Below are 21702 nucleotides of genomic sequence, written 5' to 3'. Positions count from 1 at the left end.
TAAAGAAGTACTCCAAAAAAAGTTGAATTAACATTTTTATATCAGTAAGTCTCAAGCGGTATGTCAGTAAATATGTTAATGGATTTGTAGTATACTTAGTATGAAATAAATGTATTTTAAATACATTTTGGTATACTTTTTGTCACCAGATAGATAGTGACATTAGATAGATAGATAGATAGATAGATAGATAGATAGATAGATAGATAGATAGATAGATAGATAGATAGATAGATAGATAGATAGATAGATACCTCAGGATTAGTCCTCTCTGAATGCTGGTCTTCATTTTCTCTGTCAAGTGCTCTACATTCGACTGAAGTAAAGAGAAATGCGGTTCCTTCATTTAACCAACAGATGGCACTAATGTTATGTGTTTAAGAAGTGCACTGAACTTGGCACAAAGTCAAAGTTTATATAACCTTATATGTAAATATCTATGAATCATATTACGTAATTTATTTTATTACTAGGACACTAGTGGTTTAAACGTGTGTGTGTGTGTATGCTGGTAACCTGTAGGTCTCTGATGTCAAACGGTTCCTCATAGATGTATGCAGCATCTGCTCCAGCCGCTAGACCACCAACACTGGCCAGATAACCACAGTACCCCCCCATCGTCTCGATGATGAACACACGGTGCTTCGTACCACTGGCAGACTGCTTGATACGGTCACATGTCTGACACACATACACAAACATTTAGTCATGTTGTTTCTTGTAAAGTAATGCTTCAGATATTGCTAAAGCCTGCATGCTGAATCACTGTCATTCCAGATACATGACATGTCCTGCAACAACTTGTCTAAAACCATACCTTAAATTGTCTTTCCTTAGTAACTATCATAATCTAGAATCAGTTGGGAGACATAATATTTACTTTTCATGTAAATATAAGCAAAGAATAATTGATTTGCATTTACGGACTTTTGGGAAGACGAACTACAATAAATGGGCTTTTAGGAGCTTAAGAGCACTTACTGTGCATGACATTATGAAGCATCTTCCTGATTATAAACAATTTACGATACACAATAACACTCCTCACACTAAACTGTATATAACATAAAATGTGTTATTCCAAAAAAGAATGCTGTTTAAACTCAATGAATTCTTTATTACTGAAAATCTTTGAGTCATTTTTAGGAAACTCCATGTGTGTGTTCCCATTCACTAGTGCTATATTTAAATCAGCCTTTAGCCTGTTTATTGTGTAATGTAAAATAACTTTTATTCTTACTGTAAATGTTTGTTTTTCATTGGAATATCAGCCAATTTGCATGCTCCTATGTTTATCACTAGATGTTTTTGTTCGCTTTTGTTAATAATAGTAATAACTCAAAACAGTAGAATTTATTTGCTGACATAATAATTACCTGAGAAACATCATCTTTCTTTTTTTTACCACATGACTCAAACAAAGCATGAGTCTTTATCAGTATTTTAATTTTATTGTGGCCTTTCAACTCTGTTGTGGGTATATATACTTATATTAAGTACTGACTGTAAGTATTGTGATATTTGCAAGCTAACACCATTATTAGACATTTAGCAATTTCAACACCCAAATTGTAAATGCTAACAGGCTTGGTAGTTTTCTTTTGAAATTATAATTATAAAAATTCCAAAAGTAATGTGACAGGGTTGCAGTAATGTTTCCTAAGAATGGCCCCTTTGCAGACAGGAATTAGTTTTTTTTTTATTTCTTACCTCCACAATGGCATTGAGGGCCGTATCTGCCCCGATACTAAGGTCAGTGCCGGGAACATTGTTACTAATGGTTGCAGGCAGCATACAGAGCGGGATGCAAAACTCCTCATAGTGGGATCGAGCCTCATTCAGCTGCAGCAGACACTCTAATGCCTTTGGCAGGTCAACACAACACAGCAGGGGAGCACAGGGGACAGGACAATGCACACGTTAGACCAGCAGAGGGAGTACTGGTGCAGGAGCGGACCCTGTTGATCGGACACCCACCGTGTGATGCCCGCCATGGCTTCCGATTGGGAGTTGAGGGGAAGAGGAAGGGAGTACAGATGGGATGGGATCGACTTTTGCACTCACATGCACATGGGGTAATCATGTGGCAAGACACTGAAGCGGGACGGCAGGTATTCTGAACATACTGTAGAAGCAGCAATATGATCCAGTCCACACATCAACATGTACAGTAATGATGCCTTCGCTACATCAGCATACTGAATTTGCGACTGGTCTTCTTTCTTACATCTATTTGCATACAAAAGTATCAGTATATTAAAGGGATAGTTCACTCAAAACTGAAAATTCTGTCATCATTTACTCACCCTCACGCCATTACTGCTATTTTTACCATAAATCAAAAACCACAATGTTTTCCAGAATGAAATATGAATTGTGCACTCAAATCTTCTGAAGTCATGCAATAACTTTGTATGAGGAGGAACTAACAAATTTAAAATACATTTTTACCATAAATCAAAAACCACAATGTTTTCCAGAATTATATATGAATTGTGCACTATATTCCAAATCTTCTGAAGTCATGCAATAACTTTAAGTTGTTAAACTAAATTTAAGCCAACATTTGCTGAAAATCTTCAAACATGGCATGCCAAAACGTATAGCACAAGGTTTGACGCCAATAACACATGGTTAAATGTATGTCGCATGTGAATATCTCAGTTGAGCATTATGTATTTGCATTCAGCACATTTCACAGTGGATTCTTTGGTAAATCAGTCGCAATTTCGGCGCAGGCTTGGAAACAGACTTTTATGATATGGACTTGACAGTATTGCCACAACATGTAATTAACAGTTTTAATTATAATGCCTGATCTGTGACCAGTGATTTCTGATATGTAATGATTCATGTACAGTCAGATGTTCTTTGTCTATGTGTCTGTAAATTAAACCAATGACTAAATGGTCAACTTCACATTGTTTATCTTAGTAGGATGAAAATAATCTTATTTAAACTGTGATTTAATTGAATATAGAGAGCGATCAAAGAACGCTCCCTTCTACAGTCGCTGGAGCTGTCAATCAAACAGCGCGAGTTTATCAGTGACTGAGTTTTGGATTCTTGCCAACACTCCCATTATTACAAAGTCCCTTTAATCTATACTCTTTGGTTAAAAATCAACAAATCTCTTATTTACATTGTCTTTGTACTGTTGGTTATGATGAAAGCATTTGTCAGTCTGCAGAAGTCGAGTTGCAAAGAAGAGATCACTGCATTCATGCGCACAATTGTCTACACGCTCATCACTGCCACGATCTAAATATAATGCTACAACTAACACTCTCCTCAATTAGGAGATTAATCTTGAGAGCTGTAATAGTAAAAAAACGTGCTAAAAGTTTTTGAGGGAGTTCCACGTGTAATACTTATTTCATATGCAAAATATGTTAGCCAATCACAGCAGTGGGCGTTTAGACTGAAGTCCCACAGCAGACACATCCCTTCAAACAGAGCGTTCAAATCAAGGCAGCAAAAAATGCCTTTTATTTCTAAATTATGAAAATTTTTGATGAAAAAAATTATACTGACATTCAAAGTGCACCCAAGGAAACATTCTTAAACAATAATAGAAAAATGCAGTCAGTTCATGACCAGTAATGCATTACTTTTAAAAGTAAATTTTCCCAACACTGTTCAAGGGAACAAATTCTTAATTCGTAGTAGGGGTGTAACGATACACAAAACTGACGGTTCGGTTCTTCCCACGGTTCTGACGTCTCGGTTCGGTTCGGTACGGTTCGGTTCAGTTCAGTTCGGTGGGGTTTAGAAAGCTAAAATTGCTTTTTTAAAACAGTGGTTTGATGAAAAAATTTTCTTTGTCTTTAAATTAAATTAATCGCTTACAATTAAACGTTTTGCAAGGATTTAAAAAAAAAACAATCTGCTAATGCTGTAAACTATATGGAGCCAGCGCATTACTATAACATTAAAGGTTAACAAAAGAGCCTAGACTTTTAGCCTAAATTCAGATGCTATTTATTTTTTAGATATAATAAACAACACCCAACACATTGTATGAAAACATGTAAACTGAACATAAGGCAGTTTTGCATTTTACATAACTTATGTTTTTACTGTAATTCGTTATTGAAATATAATAATTTACAAAGTTGCTGTCATTTTCATTAAGGATATGTTACACATACATTAAATAATTAAGATATCATTAACAGGTTAAGTAAAATCGTGTTCGTGTTCGGTACGCCATGAGAGAATCGTGATACGTATCGTGGGTTCTGTATCGCGGTTTTTCGGTTCGGTTTGAATATCGTTACACCCCTAATTCGTAGCCATGATAGGATACTTTTATGGTTCTTTTTTTTTGCTGTGATTTTTCAAAATTGATTTTCCTTAGGCCCATTACAAGGTAAATCCAACATATTTTTAAAATACCTTTACATTTGAGTTACACAGACAAGAGAAGGATGAGATTGTAAGGACAAGAGGGTGAATAAATGACAAATCATTTTTAGCTTAACTATTTCTTATGTGAAAAAAGTTTGTTTGCAGCGGCCTGTGCTTTTCTAAGGCTTGTGTTCATTTAAACCTTTAACTATGAAACTATGCAGACAGATTCCAGTTCAGTCTGCATTAGACAGGGTCAGCGATCTGTTATGACGGCTTAATGCAGTGTGATCATAGCACAGAACAGGCTCAGTCACATGACAACCACAAAAAAGCAGAGCTCAAAACATGCTGCCATCATGTCATCGCCACTTACCTGTTAGCTAACGACTCGCCTTTGTGTTTATCAGCCAAAACATTGAGGGTTAGTGTAGAGATGTTTCAGGATAAATCTCACAAAAAATGTCCAGGTCATATTTCTCCCCCAAATCGATAAGGTTTATTATTTGGTGTAATGAAAATTAAGCTAAAATATGACATTTCTTTGTGAGATTAATCCTTCTGTTCTTAATTGCCTGTCATTAGCTAGCTGATCAGTAACTAGCATGGTTTAATTTTGGCTTGCATGCTTGTTAAAGTAATGAATGAAATCATTAATGTTGCAACATCCTTTCTACTAAGATGTCTTAATGTGGTTGCTTGGAAGGCAGAATAGATGTTTTCCTTAGTTTATAAATGTCCAATTTTCTAAATGTATGACTCGTTTATACTCACAAATGAGGCACTGCAGTCGTTAAATTGTCTAAAGCTCACATGAATTTATTATTTTAGATTATTAGACATGCCATTGCTGTGCTTTGGACGCCTGTATGAAACCAGTTCCCTTAGGAGGTGCCTTCATACACAATCATATTTTGAAACTGACTGACTGGCTGCAAGGGAGCTTCCTAAAGTTGTGGTCACAATAGCAACATTTTGGGGGTGTAGTGATGTATGAAGCAAAGCTCACACAGAGCTCTCACTTTCAAACCATGCAGCTTTCTGTTGATCAACCTCACACAACATTAGAGATAGAGCAGGTAGAATTCCTGTTGACCTGACTACATTTTTTTAATGAAAATTCACCGATTGGCGGTTAATGTGACCGCACCTTTAGGTCACGGAAAGCACTGCTACTTCTAGCATGGACTGAGGTAACTGGCTGATAAACATAAGGCGGAGCCTGATTGGCTTGTAAAGAGAAGACAGAGCCTCTGATGTGATTGGCTGGTGGGTGGCGTCCCCCAGCCTAACTTACATCAGTGATAGCGTTCAGAGCCGTGTCTGCGCCAATGCTGAGGTCTGAGCCGGGCACATTGTTGGAGACGGTGGCCGGCACCATGACCATTGGCACACACAACTCCTCATAAATCCCGCGGGCTGCTAACAACTCCATGATCCCGAGGTAGGCCTGCAGGGCAGATCCGGGGATTTAGTGAACCGCTACCGGTGCTGGGAATGGGGATGGAATGAGGGGACAGACAAAGAATGAGAGAGACGAGGCAAGATTGGGAAGGAACCGAGTGGAAAGCCATGGCCATCACGACGGAGAGCATGAGACAGAGGATCCACTCCATACACACACTTCAAATAAAAAAAAACACTTGTTTAAAATACATACACACATCCTGATGATTTCTGCATAGAAAGAGAGAAGATGAGCCTGAACTCTGCAGCATGAAATGACTTTGGAAAAGCAGGTGAGCTATTCTGCAATTGAAGGTTATTGTTCAGTATTTAATGGCGTTGTTTGTCATCTCAGCTGTGTGAATGTTACATTTCCAACAGCTGAAAGATAACCAGTTCCTGCTAAGAAGGTGATTATCACCTCATTCTTGAATGATTTTTGATGTTCATTATGAAAAGAAGAGGAGCACAGGAAGTTGAGTAAGCTTTAGGTGATGCTACATAGGAAAGGATGAAGAGGGCAGGAAACTTAACAAAACCTAGTCATGGACTTTTTAAATTGAGAATTAAAAGTTAATTTACATATATAGATTATTTAAATTTAAAATAAATATTAAAATATAAATAATTATTTGTATTGCTAATAATGTAATACTATTTATGTGACTATATTTGAAATAATTAATATAAATACAAAAATAAATAATTATATAAAATATTAACAGGAAAGCACATTACTTTATTTAATCATTCATTAAAATGACCACCCTGTCAATACACTAAAAATGACTAAAGTCCAGGCTGGAAAACATACCTCAAATCCTCCGATCACTAACAACGCATTGATGTTATACTTCCGCATCTGTTCTGCTATTTTTTCAATGTACTTTGCAGGAAGCGTTCTGCAAATTTGAAAACATTGTAGAGAAGCACTTAGCACAACACAACACATTACATTCAGAATCGACTGTATTACTGAAATCTGCAGGCTATATAAACTTTACATATGGGATACATACCGTTTAGTTCCCAGCAGGGATCCCCCCTGGCCCGTCCATCCACCTACATCTGCCCATTTGACCTCTTTTATCTGAGAAAAGATCAAATGTGTTGGACCAACATTTTCATATAAGGGTACATTAAAACTTCAAACTGTGAATGAGCTGCTTAGTTATGTACATGGTAGCTATCATCTGAGGGGTGGGTCGTTTACACAACACCATTTTCAACTAAAAATGGAAAACTTTTTATGTGTTTTGGCTGGTTATTTACTCGACAATGGCATTTTGTGGGCCTGAAAATGCTATGAGATACCATGATATCGTGTATCCAGACCTCAGATATCATCAAAGCATCAGCTAGCCTATCGATATCAAGAGGATTTAGCATTTCCAATTTATGTATTAAATTATTATTATTATTAGGGTAGGCCTACTTTTATTATTAAAATTATATTACAATTAATTTGCCCGGCAATAATTTCATAGCTTATCACTGCAAAACCGACGCACTGCGAGGATAATAAAAGATTATATAGATTAGTTTACTCTGCATTGCCCAACTGGAAATGATTTAAAAACATCTAGGTCGATTATACAATGAGTAACAGGCCTATAATTAAAATTATCAACAGTCTATAATATGTCTGAACACCGCTTTAATCAGTCATTAATGAAAATTAATTTTTCACTAAATATATGGGCAAATAAATTAAGGAAAAAAAATAAATGAAGACAGTTATATACCGTTATCAGCATGTTGAAGTAGGATTTATCTCGAGTTTTTAAAGTAGTTTCTATCAGTTTTTACAGTAGTGACTTTTTCCCCAGCATAACTTAAGTTTGCACATTGCTTGTGTGATATTCACCGACTAGTCTTCATGGTTTAAAACGGAAAAATTGTGAATATTGTTGTAAAAAACAATTTTTATCACCAATTGCCAAATGATGGACAGCGGTTCACTTTTCCCGTGATAATAAAAGTAAATATTAAATAAATTATTAAAGGTGGGGTGTGTGATTCTCTTTTTTGTCCATTTTTTTCAAAATAACTTGAAATCCTATTCCTAACCCACTTACAGCCACTGAGTTAGACTTAGAAGCACTGAAATGAAAATTAAGCAATTTAATCATCTGTAGAACGGGCAGGACTCAAAAAACTCCAGCCAATCATTCCAAGACCACCCAGAATCATTGGACAGTAAGTTCGTCAATCAAACGGTCGTACCACACACCCCTCCCCCCAGCGCGCGTGACCCCCTTCCTGCGCGTACTCAAAGCTCGTGCCGCATGCGCATCTCGTCAGTAAAGCCGGTTCCATGATTAGTAGTAAATTGTCATTACAATCTCTCGCGCATCTGAGTTTTCACCCGTGCTTGATTGCGTGTCCATGTTCTTCGAATGGGTGGTGTCAGGGCCAGCGTTGGAGGAAAGAAGGTAGGACCATTTGAATTGTGTATTTTCAAAATCTGCAGGTTGTTTTCCAAATCACATACCCCACCTTTTAACGAAGTGAAAGTGAAAAGTGAAACGAGTAAATTATAAAGAGGTGTTGGTGTATATGCACGGTTTGGAAGATGTGGGTAATATGGTTGTAGCAATGTTCAGGGAAAAAGGAGGCGGGAATCGGCAAACCATTAAATAAACTTTATTTAAAATAAAACAAACAAACAAAAATTCCGCCAGCAGCCCCTCGCGGACGACTGCTGGCTACCGAAAATAAACATAACTGCCACTAACCCCTCGCGGACGACTGCTGGCTAAAATAAAATACAAATACAAAAACCAAACAAAACTAAAATACAGGCCTGTTCCTCTCTCGATCATCAACGTCGTCGCTCCTCCTTTAATGCTTCCGCTCCTCCGTGAGAGATTTGAGACCGGTGTGCTTCACAGATGTTGCTCATTAGCAATCGCACCACCGGCCTCGCGCCGTTCTCTCACGTCCCTCTGCCGTCCTGTTCGCCACATACCCCCATCTTCCCTCACAGGCCGGGGGGTACCCACGAGCCTGTGCCTACTCCCCCGACCGGCGGCGGCGGCGATCCCTGGGGGGTATGGACCGACAAGCCGAGGGAAACGGAGACGGAAGCATGAGGAGCGACAGATCGAGAGAGGGGAGAGAGGAAAGAAAAAAAAAAAAAGAAAAAAACTTGGTCCAGCTCCCACAACGCGCTGCCATCTGGCCCCCCACCAGCTGGGCGATCTCCTCCGCTGTGCCTGGCAGTGACGCTGGGTAGCCCTCAGTGGACGGCTCGACGCTCCTCTGCCGCCCGGTGGACGGTGACGGCTCCTCGGGTGCCTTGGGCAGACGGCAGGAGTCCCCCGCTCCCTACTCCTCCCCTTCGCTGGTGGACGACAGCAGGCTCCGGCCCACGGCGAGCGGCGGGGACTCCTCCTCTCCCTCCCGGATGGCAGCCGCCCCTCCAATATCCAGGCAGCCGGCAGCGAGCTCGACCGTCCAACCGGCAACTCACTCCAGCGCACCGCCTCGAGCGTCCATGGCCGCGAGTCCCCCGCTACCTGCTCCTCCCCTGCCCGGCGGATGGCAGCAGGCACCGGCCCACAGCGAGCGGTGGCGACATGCTCACCATGCTCGATGGCACCGCGGATTCCCCACAGCGGCGAGGACTCTCTGACAGCACGTTCCTCCCTCTTCCCGGGTTTCGGTACCAGAGTAGCAATGTTCAGGGAAGAAGGAGGCTGGAACCGGCAAACAATTAAATAAACTTTATTTAAAATAAAACAAACAAATAAAAATACCGCCAGCAGCCCCTCGCGGACGACTGCTGGCTACCGAAAATAAACATAACTGCCAGCAGCCCCTCGCGGACGACTGCTGGCTAAAATAAAATACAAATACAAAAACCAGACACAACTAAAATACAGGCCTGTTCCTCTCTCGACCATCGACGTCGTCGCTCCTCCTTTATGCTTCCGCTCCTCCGTGAGAGATGCGAGACCGGTGTGCTTCACAGGTGTTGCTCATTAGCAATCGCACCACCGGCCTCGCGCCGTTCTCTCACGTCCCTCGGCCGTCCTGTTCGCCACAATGGTTTATCCATTTTACACCACAAACTGGAGGTAAGCCACAGTTTGCTAAATTGCAGTTAGTTTGATAGACACAGAGCTTAAAGAATTTTCAGTTACTTTCTTGCTTCATTAAAGATGAATTAATGCAGCATGAAAAGATGAATACTGGTGATTATTTTATTAGGGGTTGGAGCAAAACTCGGCAAGACAGTGGAACTCCAGGACCGACGAAGCCCATCCCTGCCTTAGGGTCATTTATTTTTTTAATGTAGTTTTTCAAATGGAAATGCAAATGGGTTAAATGTGATCACTACTCATGTGCTTTCTAAATTCACTGGTTTATTGTATTAGACTGGCTGAAGAGATCTTAATGGAGGTCAGCCATGGATCAGACTTCGCTTAGCAAAAAAAATAACTCAATGTTGCAGTGCAGAAAATAAGAACTCGAAAATGTTAGATGTGAAAAAATATTTATTTTGAAGCTACTGATAACAACACACATGGATTTGACGAGACACTGCTTACTCTACCCAAGTTCGTAAGCCTCCTTGCGCTTGTTCAACAAGACGATTAGTGGATCATGTGTTTATCTACAGCAGGGCCCAGCCCATGTAATGAAATAAGTTGCTCTGTGTTTATCTCCATTCCTCCAACAGCTCTCGGCATAAGGCTAATGAGATTACGCATCGCCCCCTTTCAGTTCACAGTGGTACTGCAGTGGTAAATTGGTTTATGTTAATCCAGTCGTGTTCTTCGTCAGAGTAAAGAGCAGCAGTGCAGGGCTAGAGGTGGCGACACTGCTGTCTGTCCTGTTTTCAACGCCTACTTGGGTTAAACGTGTTAATGTACCGTCTGCTCTTAATGCTATTACTGAAGTAATACAATCAGCACAACTGGACGTGAGTGTAAATACAGTGTTTGTGTTCATGTTTTTATGTGTGGTCTATATAAAGGAAGCTTTTCATTTAAACTTGACGTTAATATGTGGAAAATGTGCACACAACAAAACTTGAATGCCGTATGAAAACTTGAATAAAAAGTTTGTGGTCGGTCAAATTTGTTTAATGTTTTGAAAGAAGTCTCGTATGCTCATCAAGGCTGCATTTATTAGGCTGCAAAAATACAGTAAAAAACATTTATTTTAAATATTTATATATTTTAAAATGTAATTTAATCCAGTGATATCAAAGCTGGATTTCCAGCGTCACATGATCCTGATTTCCTGCCCAATTATTTTTTTTTATCAATGTTGAAAAGTCATTCTGCTTCATATTGTTGTAGAAATATTTTGTGACATTATAAATGTATTTACTGACATTTTTGATAAATGTAATGCAGCCTTAATAATAATAAAAGTATTCATTTCTAAAAAAAAAAAAAAGTACTAAAAAAAAACCATTGACCATAGACTTTTAAATGGTAGTGTATCTAAAACAACACATGTTTAAAGACATGTAGCCTATTGGCCAATTAAACTAGCGTACCCTATTCAACTTAGTAATTATATCAAATATTTTATTTTATATTTTATAATACACACTATAAAACCATATTCTTATTTAAAAAATTGCTAAAGGATCTAGGTTTTTATCCTCCATCCTACTATTTAACCTCAACAACATTTTATTATATACATTTAAAAAATACATTTGGCCTTTGGCATTATAAACAGCTTCCCCTTGGGGTCCAAGTGGGACAAGATTTTGTTCATATGTAAAGATTATTTGTTTTTCTTTTGTTAAAAGAAAATATGTATTTACCTGTCCCTTATAGAATCCCTCAAAACCGTCACTGACAGCAAACATTTTGTGGCCCTCGGAGATGCCCACTCTGACAGCCGAGCGCACGGCTGCGTTCATGCCCGCCGCGGGGGCACCCACGTTCAGCACAGCCACGTTATAATTGCTCTGAATGGGGGAAGAAGACATAGCATTGCTTATTACGCTGACAAATATGTCAATATATTACATCTAGGTCATTCCTCGAGCATTTGCTAATACGAGGCTTCAGCTAAATTATTGACTTATGTTCAGTTGTCTATAATAAATACAGCAAATGTCCTGTTGGATATATGTGGGCTGATGTGTAGAGCAAACTAAAATGGCCATATTCATACTAAAATGGCCATATTCATTTATATAACTAGCAGGTATGTCTATATATTTGTGGCCTTGTGCTTCTTGATCATCCTCATGTTTTTGTTTTTACCACTCATTGCCTATTAGGAATTTAACAATGTTTCCAACCAGCCGTTGGCATTCATCAATCGTTTTTCCATTCCAATAGGCACAGGGTAATTTGGTCTTTCGTTTACTCGACACACAGCCCGGAGCATCAGAGAATGATTATTGACTAAACACTTCTGGACAAACGGCCCTTTTGACTTTTCTGACTGTGTTGTAGCTTTCCCATTCAAGACTCCTGTTCTCTACGCAAGGCTTTTAGAAAAGCAACAGAAAGTATACTTACCATCAGCGCTTATAAACATTTCCCCAAAATAGCTTAAATTTATTTAAAATAAGAAAAGGCAATCTTTAAAGTAAGCTAAAACAGCTAAAAATCAAGATTCTAATTTAAAGGCAAGAACCTGGATGAAGCCAGGTTTAAAATCTAATGGTTTTGCTTGTACACTCTTTCCAAATGGGAGGTTTTCATGGAACCATTGATGCCGTGTTTTCATGGTTTTGGAAAACCCGCAGGGAATTTTAAAAGTGTGATATCTAGACCTGGAAAAGTCATGTAAATGTCTTCATGGAACAGATTAAAATATCATTTTTGTTCTAGACATGTCAAGCTCAAACATATTTTCTTTGAAATAAATTGTTGAAAAATTGCTATTTGTAATTTAAAAAAAAATAGTAAAATTCATTGGTAATAAGTGCAAACCTTGAAGAATAATCAGTTATTGAAACATCAGGAATTATGTGATTTAATTATTATTATATAATAATTATTTGATTTTATTGTTTTATGCTCAACGTAGACCATTTATGGAATCTAAGCTGCAGAAACTTCTTGTTGCCACCATGATGCTAGTGTATCATGGATGGTTGTCAGGGCATTGCTATGTAGTTCCTAGGGTGTTCTGGGAGATTGCCCAATTCAAAAGAGTCCATTACAAAAATGATATGATATTCCGGTCTCTAAAATATAGCTTACTTCCTTTAATATGAATCCATGTTGTTGTTTTTTCTCAGTTTTATCATCCACTGAAAATTATGATTACGTTAGATCACTAAAAAAAATGTGCAAAAAATGTGCCCTTTAGGAATATTGTTGCATTGAGATAATATTAGCTAGAGAATAGAGCTAAAAATAACTATCCACAAGCAGAAATATTCACACAGGATGTGTGACAGGACTAATTAATCTTGGTTTCCACTGGAAACATCTGCTAGGGGAGGAATTCTGTCATGTTGTGAATAGCTAAGTTTGACCCAACAGCATGCTAATGTCAGTCAACAGAGGTGGTGTTGTGTTGAGATCACCAGGGTAAAACAAACACGGCGTCCCTCTCAGGATGCGACACTCACTTGTGGAAGTTCAGACTCTGGTTTGCGGTGAGCCAGGAGTTTGTAAGTCCTCAGGTTGTTCTCAAAGCTCCTGCATTCACACACAAACATATAAGTGTTATCCTTATATGTAATACGACTTAAGAGTTATATTTGTAGCTATGGTTAAAATGAATACAACATAAACACTACCGTTCAAAAGTTTTGGGTCAGTAAAACATTTTTTAGAGGATACATTAAATTGATCAAAAGTGACTTTTAATTTGTTACAAAAAATATATATTTTGAATAAATGTTGTTTATTCATTAAATAATCTTGAAAGAATTTTTATCACAGTTTCCGTAAAAACTTTAACGGGTTTCAACATTTATAATAAATATTCCTTTAGCATCAAATCAGCATATTGGAATGATTTCTGAAGATCGTGTGACACTGAAGACTGGAGTAATGATGCTGAAAATTCAGCTTTGATCACAGGAATAAATTACACTTTAAAATATAAAAGTTATTTTACACTGTGATAATATTTCACGATATTACTGTTTCACTGTATTTTTGATCAAATAAATGCAGTCTTGCTGAGTACAAGACTATTCTTTCATAAAATATTTAAAAAATCCTACCAACCTGAAACTTTTTAAAAGTAGTGCGCATGCTACTCGCAGTCAAAGTTAAACTACAGTCAAGCTACTAAAAGTAGCAAAGTTTCAAACTAAATGTAGCAAGCCCACCTGCCACGTAGCCGCACTGCCTCTTCAAATTTTTTCTCATCCATGGCCTTCTGCACCTGCTGAGTCTACAAGACAGACAAAGGACTTTTATTATAATGATATTGTAATGTAATTGTAACTGTATTGTAAATTGTAAATCAACCTGTCATGACACATTTTATTTAATTATATATTTTATAATTAAAAAATATATATTTTATTTTTATTTAATTATATTTTTTATTTAATTATACAATGACATGTTATTAAATATTTAAATGTAAATAAATATAATTAAATTCAGCTCATATGGAGGCAAATGCCAGAATGATTCATGAGTGCGGCAGAAATGCAATGCTGTCATTCCTCTGCTGGAGTGCATGAGCGTGGATCTTTATCATCACAGCACTAAACCCGATGTGGCATCTGTCCAAGCCTTACCATCTGCACACACTCCATTAGGGGCAGCCGCACAGACTGGTTCCCACACAGAGACACCACGCAGGCTGGCGTGTTTGCAGTGGTCTCGAGCAGCGCCAGAACCGCCTCCACACCCATGCGACTGGCCTGACAACAAACACAAAACAGCATTGCAATCTGTAGTGCTTTAGCCTGCTTAGATGTAATCTTCACGTTATGCATAGAAATAGTTTCATATGACAGAAAATTCCATTTTAAATCACCCTAGGGATTTAAATGTGTTTTACCAGCACTGAGAATGCTTACATAATGTGTTCAAGAGGAAATATTTTTTTGTGTGTTATTTGTTTAAGCAAACTGTGTTCGTGTATTGCTGTTGCTTATTCAAGAACCAATTTATGCATGTTGAATCCAAGGGTTATAATACTTTTCCTACTGTAATTGTTGTTTGTGTTAATCGACAGCATGCCACATATTATGTGCATAAACATAATGTTGAAAATAAACAGACCACTTAGGATTAGGAAAGAAGCTGTCTTTCTTTTCAGGCATTATTTTTTTCTCTGTTCCCCAGAGTGCACTTTAGAACAGCAGAGTAATTGCAGTGTATGAACATGAAATCTGTTTATGTAATAAATGTAAGCTCCCCCAACCCTCCTGTTTTTATCCCCAAGAGATTCTCACCAGAATCCTGTCAAATGCTGAGGGGGTTCCTCCTCTCTGGACGTGGCCCAGGATGGTCACACGCGTGTCAAAGCCCAGACACCGAACCACCAGCTGGAAAAGGGAATAAAGAAGATTTAAACTTGAATTATAGGAATCAAGGGAATTTAGAGGTTTTAGGTCATATTTTGTGAACAAAACTTCTTGTCCTTCACGCAAGATAACATTTCATTCCAAATAAAGCAAATGTCTATGAGCATTTTGAATTTTCAGTACAACATGTCTTCATAATGTTTATAAATCTTACAGTAAAAAAAAAAATATATATATATATATGTATATATATATATATATATATATATATATATATATACACAGTATATTAACCCAAAACTGAGTTATTCATAGAATCAATGTTCAAGCTGCTCATTTCGATACAATGAAGTCAACTTAAAGATGTTAAAGCTTATGATTTTAACTTAGCTTTGTGTTAAGAACAGATCACAGTTTAATATAGTCCATGAGTCGTATGGACCACTTTTACAATGCTTCTGTCTTTTGAAAAGTTAGACAGCCCCTGGTCATCATACACTTTCATTGTATTTTTAAGAGCTGTGTTAAACTATAACATCTCCTCTGGCATTCTACTAAAAACAGGAATGTCATATGAGACATTAATGAGTGAGTAAATGATGCCAGAATTTTAATTTGTGGGTGGACTCTTCCTTTATATGTTTTGATGAATATAAATAAAATAAAAAAATTAAAGTCATTTAATGATAAACCTAAGTACAAGCACAGAAGACACAAATCAATCATAGTACTACATGCATTTAGCAGAAAGATTCACAAGAAAGCTGCAACACACATGCAGATTAAGAGATTTAGCATTAATTGGTGAAATCAGAACAGCGTCCCATGCTAGTCAGTAAATTCGAACCCATCTTTTAGCGGTTAGTGTTAGAGACGTGCTAAACATTGTAAATAATTCAACTCTTGTAGGACCTTTTTCAGGGTGAGGAAATGTACTTCCTTTCACTATATATAACCTGAACAAAGAAAACATAAATGTTTCCACAAGCATGACTAAAACTAGATTCTTACTTTGTCTGTCTAAAGAAAATATTGTGTCCCATCATAAAGCTTAGGCTCCCACACATGGTATTCTGGAAAGTTTAAGTTAATTATTTTTTTGTTGCAAGTGTACCATTAATGTCAGTTGCACAAATAAAGTGGGACAATATATGCAATGAAGTTTAAAATTTAGGGTTAGAGGTTTTTAAAAATAAAGTATGAGCAATGCTAATAGTGACGCTTGCATAATGTTTCTCGTAACACAAATTATTCTAAAGAAAAGAACAGATAAGACTGAACTGTACAGCACTACAAAATGTGCATGCTCCTGCTTCGGGTAACATTCAAGACACTAATGCACTGATGCCGTGCAGTAGTTAAGTAGAGGATAGCCATAGCTGGTTATGTTCGAGATGACCACATGTGCCTTACCAGAAAAGAGTGTGGGTGTGTTTAAGCAAACCACACAGGACAAAGCCAGAGAGGGAGCACACACAGAGCTCAGAGAGGTCAGGGATCAATGCAGGAGCTGGATCTCTATACACCATGTACTTACATTCTTTACATGTTCTGAGGTAATGGGCTGGTTGTTACGATCAATCGCACCTTCAGCTACTATTATGATATTCAGCCTTTTCATTCCTGCCCGTTTCTATGAGGGTAAGAGACAGGTCACAAACTGATGACAAAAACAACGGGAGAGATTCAAAAAGCTGGAATTAAGGCTGCAGAAGTGGCCCATGAAATAAATAGCCACATACTGAAACACCATTTCTAATGAAGCAACTTTTGCTCACGTTGCTTAAAGTAATGAGAGTGGCTTGCTCCTTGCAAGATTACCTACCCAGATCTTTAACCACTACACCAGACAACCCAGTTAAGGTGCATTCTTTCTAACAGCAATTCAATTAAATTGTTTGTCAAGTCACTGTACTTTTGGTCAAGGACTCCAAATGGCTCTACTGCTGTTCAAGGTCTTCAAGTACATGGTTGGTCGGCAAGTTGCTGTACTGTTGGTCAATGTCTACAAGTTTCTACATTGTTCAATGTCCCAAAGTCGATGTGCTGTTGGTCAAGCAGTTGCTGTACCGTTTAACATGGTCACCAAGTCGCTATACTGTTGTTCGAGGACCTCAAATGGCTGTGCAGTGGTCAAGGTCTTAAAGTCAAAATACCTATATTGAGGTAACCAAGTCATTGTTCATATTCTGTTGGTAGAGGTTTCCAAGTTGCTATACTTTTGGTCGAGGTCACCACATGGCTGGGTTGTTGGTCAAGGTCTGGAATTGTTCGCCAAGTTGCTGTACTTTTGGTCGAGGTCGCCAATGCCCTGTACTGTTGGTCAAGGACTACAGGTGGCTGTACTGGTGGTCTTTAAGTCACTATACGGTTGGTTGGCAAGTTGATGTTGGTCAATGTCTACAACTCACCATAATGTTGTTTGATGTCCTTAAGTAGCTGTGCTGTTGGACAAGGTTTTAAAGTAGCTATACTGTTGATAGAGGAGTTGCAATACTGTTGATCATGGTCACCAAGTCACTACACTTTTGGTTATGGTCACCAAGTTGCTGTACTGTTGGTTGAGATCTCCAAGTGGCCGTCTATATAATGTTGTTCGAGGTCCCCAAGTTGCTGTACAGTTGGTCAATGTGTACAAGTCACTATTTTGTTGTCCGATATCTCTTCACAAACTTCACTTGGTTATGCTGTTGGGCAAGGTCTTTAAGTTAATATACTGTTGATCACTGTCAGTTGAGGACACCAAGTCCCTGTTCGTGTAATGTTGGTTGTAATTTTGACTGAAGTAGCTGTGCCTTTGGTCAAAGTTTCCAAGTCACTGTACTTTTGGTCAAGGCCAGCAAAAATAGTTGACTGCTGTTTTCAAATGCTTTAGGCAATTGTGCTAAACACTTTGCCAACGATCTTTGTCCATTATGATGCTTCAAATTGCCAGATCTTATTGAAAAATAATGATTTGTGCACCATTTATCACTGTAAATCGCTGTCAGTGTGAAAGCCCTTGTACATCTTGTGCCATGTGGTAGAATTTGTAGCATGTTTTTGCAACAAGGCTTTAGGTCATTTAGGAGTTTTATTGGAGATGGACAACTGCAGTTCTAGAGGATTCCAGATTTTTGCTCTCTCCCTTTGAAAACATCCAGTACTCACATCCTTGACTATACTAGAAGTAATAGCTTTTCCATGTCTGTCAATGGCTCCTTCAGCGACTATTATTATGTTCAACCTTGAACCTCTGGATCGAGTCTGGGGCAGTGAACACATTTGTTCCACAAAAACAAATGCATGTTACAAACAGAAGAATACATTCTTGAAGTGGAAAATCAATTCGTTGTACACAGATGACTCTCGGATAAATATCTTATTTAAACTGTAAATGTGTATGTATAACCAAATTTTAAGTAGTGTGTCTTTTTTCAAGTAGTATGACTAATTCCCCATACCTCTAAAGGCCAATTTATACTTCTACGTCGAGTGCGCGCAGTAGGTACGGCGTAGCATACGCACAGATGTGTACCATACGCCGTACCCTTCGCCATACCCTGACGCGCACCTCCTCAAAAATTTAACTACACGTCGCGACGACTCGGACAGCAAGATCTGGGATTGGTCGGCTTGGTATCATCGCTTTTCCTCCTACGCATTTCCGCCGCGTTCATGTGCACAGCCCGCCATTTTTAAAATCAGAAGTTCAGTCGAAAGTTCAGTGAAGAAAAATGGAAATGGACCATGTGACCGAGCGATTGGTTGAAGAGGTGCGGAAATACAGCCATCTGTATGCTTTCTGTCAGTCGCCATTGCTTGTAGCCTAAACTCAAAACAGCCGCGAGGAATCTAACCACAGTGGAACATTAAAACCCTCCCACGCCAAATAGCGTTTCGGCGCTGTAACTGCAGCGCAACACAGATATAACGCAGAAGTATAAATGCTCACAACGGCGTCGCCTACGTGCGTAGCCTACGACGTACACTACAGCATACACTTGTCGCAGAAGTATACATTGGCCTTAAGTATGACTATTCCCCAAAACTGTGTACAACCACAAGCATACTTTAATGGTTTTGAAGATTTTTCAGGTGAAAAACTAGTAAGAATAAATCTGAAAGTGTGAGCACTAATAACATAAGAAGTATATCACGTGTGCTGCATGTAGATTTAGTAGAAATTATGTATTTTTGTTTTACCGCAGAGAGTTTTTGACACATTTTCTCTTCCCAGCCATCCTCAGGGGGCATTTCAGGAATCAACACCCAGTCAGCTCCACATGCCAGGGCACTCACCAATGCCAGATAGCTTCATACACAAGCACATACAGATATAGAAAACAGTGTCTGATGTGACAGTAGACAGCATCATTTCACCGTTAAACGCAAAAACCATGCCAATAATATGTTTTGAACAAATCCAGGGCAAAATGAATTGTGATGATATGTAATAATCTTACCCACAATGCCTGCCCATCACCTCCAACACAAATGTCCTCTGGTGACTGTAAACCACAAAAAACAATATATGCCAATAAATGTGAATCACTCAAAACTTGGCATATTTTTTCAAGAGAAAGAACTTGCACAACTGGTAACTTTTTCTGCTTTGTGTCAGGGTTCTGCACTTATGTCTAGTCTAATCATTGGTTTTGTGACAGAGCCCTGACACTCCTGTTTTGTCTTGTACTGTGTAGCACACAGCTTGTGTTTAACACTAGCTGTGTGCTTTCATGTCATGTTTTGTGTGAACACTTGCCTTATGAGTGTTCTCATTGGGTGCGTGTTCATGTCTCGTTTTGAGTTAGCACACGGCTGGTGATTTGTTTTACTGGACATGTGCTTGTGTTTTAGTCATGTTTGGTGTGAGCACATGGCTTGAATGTCCATAATGTAATGATAAAAATGAAACTTTCATATATTTTAGATTCATTGCACAACAACTGAAATATTTCAGGTCTTTTATTGTTTTAATACTGATGATTTTGGCATACAGCTCATGAAAACCCCAAAGTCTTATCTCAAACAATTAGCATTTTTCATCCAACCAATAAAAGAAGTATTTTTAATACAAAAAAAGTCAACCTTCAAATAATTATGTTCAGTTATGCACACAATAGTCAATACTTGGTCGGGAATCCTTTTGCAGAAATGACTGCTTCAATGCGGCGTGGCATGGAGGCAATCAGCCTGTGGCACTGCTGAGGTGTTATGGAGGCCCAGGATGCTTCGATAGCGGCCTTAAGCTCATCCAGAGTGTTGGGGTGTTGCGTCTCTCAACTTTCTCTTCATAATATCCCACAGATTCTCTATGGGGTTCAGGTCAGGAGAGTTGGCAGGCCAATTGAGCACAGTAATACCATGGTCAGTAAACCATTTACCAGTGGTTTTGGCACTGTGAGCAGGTTCCAGGTCGTGCTGAAAAATGAAATTTCATCTCCATAAAGCTTTTCAGCAGATGGAACCATGAAGTGCTCCAAAATCTCCTGATAGCTAGCTGCATTGACCCTGCCCTTGATAAAACACAGTGGACCAACACCAGCAGCTGACATGGCACCCCAGACCATCACTGACTGGGTTTTGACACTGGAATTCAGGCATTTTGGCATTTCCTTCTCCCCAGTCTTCCTCCAGACTCTGGCACCTTGATTTCCGAATGACATGCAAAATTTGCTTTCATCCGAAAAAAGTACTTTGGACCACTGAGCAACAGTCCAGTGCTGCTTCTCTGTAGCCCAGGTCAGGCGCTGTTTCTGGTTCAAAAGTGGCTTCACCTGGGGAATGCGGCACCTGTAGCCCATTTCCTGCACACGCCTGTGCACGGTGGCTCTGGATGTTTCTACTCCAGACTCAGTCCACTGCTTCCGCAGGTCCCCCAAGGTCTGGAATCGGTCCTTCTCCACAATCTTCCTCAGAGTCCGGTCACCTCTTCTCGTTGTGCAGCATTTTTTTGCCACACTTTTTCCTTCCCACAGACTTCCCACTGAGGTGCCTTGATACAGCACTCTGGGAACAGCATATTTGTTCAAAAAGTTCTTTCTGTGTCTTACCCTCTTGCTTGAGGGTGTCAATGATGGCCTTCTGGACAGCAGTCAGGTCGGCAGTCTTACCCATGATTGCGGTTTTGAGTAATGAAACAGGCTGGGAGTTTTTAAAAGCCTCAGGAATCTTTAGCAGGTGTTTAGAGTTAATTAGTTGATTCAGATGATTAGGTTAATAGCCGTTTAGAGACCCTTTTCATGATATGCTAATTTTTTGAGATAGGAATTTGGGGTTTTCATGAGCTGTATGCCAAAATCATCAGTATTAAAACAATAAAAGACCTGAAATATTTCATTTGGTGTGCAATGAATCTAAAATATATGAAAGTTTAATTTTTATCATTACTTAATGGAAAATAATGAACTTTATCACAATATGCTAATTTTTTGAGAAGGACCTGTATGTTTCCTTGTGCCATGTGCTCTCCTGTCGATTATCTAACCCCGCCC

At 38.8% G+C, this 21702-nt stretch overlaps 1 protein-coding gene across 5 annotated transcripts in view; it reads right to left on the bottom strand.

Annotated features, from left to right (window-relative positions):
• Positions 1 to 21702, bottom strand: part of pfkpa (phosphofructokinase, platelet a) — a 36833-nt gene that overhangs the window by 4701 nt on the left and 10430 nt on the right. The window contains exons 6-19 of one of the 5 annotated variants that reach the window (XM_077244107.1): positions 19672 to 19716; positions 19412 to 19520; positions 16764 to 16859; positions 15155 to 15247; positions 14492 to 14617; positions 14072 to 14136; positions 13361 to 13430; positions 11588 to 11734; positions 6816 to 6886; positions 6611 to 6698; positions 5648 to 5800; positions 1711 to 1863; positions 517 to 681; positions 255 to 316 (exon numbers count right to left, since the gene is read on the bottom strand). In XM_077244107.1, coding sequence (XP_077100222.1) covers positions 255 to 316; positions 517 to 681; positions 1711 to 1863; positions 5648 to 5800; positions 6611 to 6698; positions 6816 to 6886; positions 11588 to 11734; positions 13361 to 13430; positions 14072 to 14136; positions 14492 to 14617; positions 15155 to 15247; positions 16764 to 16859; positions 19412 to 19520; positions 19672 to 19716 — 1443 coding nt within the window. Of the gene's footprint in view, positions 1 to 254; positions 317 to 516; positions 682 to 1710; positions 1864 to 5647; positions 5801 to 6610; positions 6699 to 6815; positions 6887 to 11587; positions 11735 to 13360; positions 13431 to 14071; positions 14137 to 14491; positions 14618 to 15154; positions 15248 to 16763; positions 16860 to 18376; positions 18473 to 19411; positions 19521 to 19671; positions 19717 to 21702 lie in introns of all 5 variants that reach the window. The other 4 variants (XM_077244104.1, XM_077244103.1, XM_077244106.1 and 1 more) reach the window with 4 other exon arrangements.

This window comes from Siphateles boraxobius, unplaced genomic scaffold, assembly GCF_051911475.1.
Source record: "Siphateles boraxobius isolate OS27281-9 unplaced genomic scaffold, OSU_SipBor_1 26, whole genome shotgun sequence".
In the NCBI taxonomy this organism is placed as follows: Eukaryota; Metazoa; Chordata; class Actinopteri; order Cypriniformes; family Leuciscidae; genus Siphateles; species Siphateles boraxobius.
This window is presented reverse-complemented; position numbering and strand designations above follow the sequence as displayed.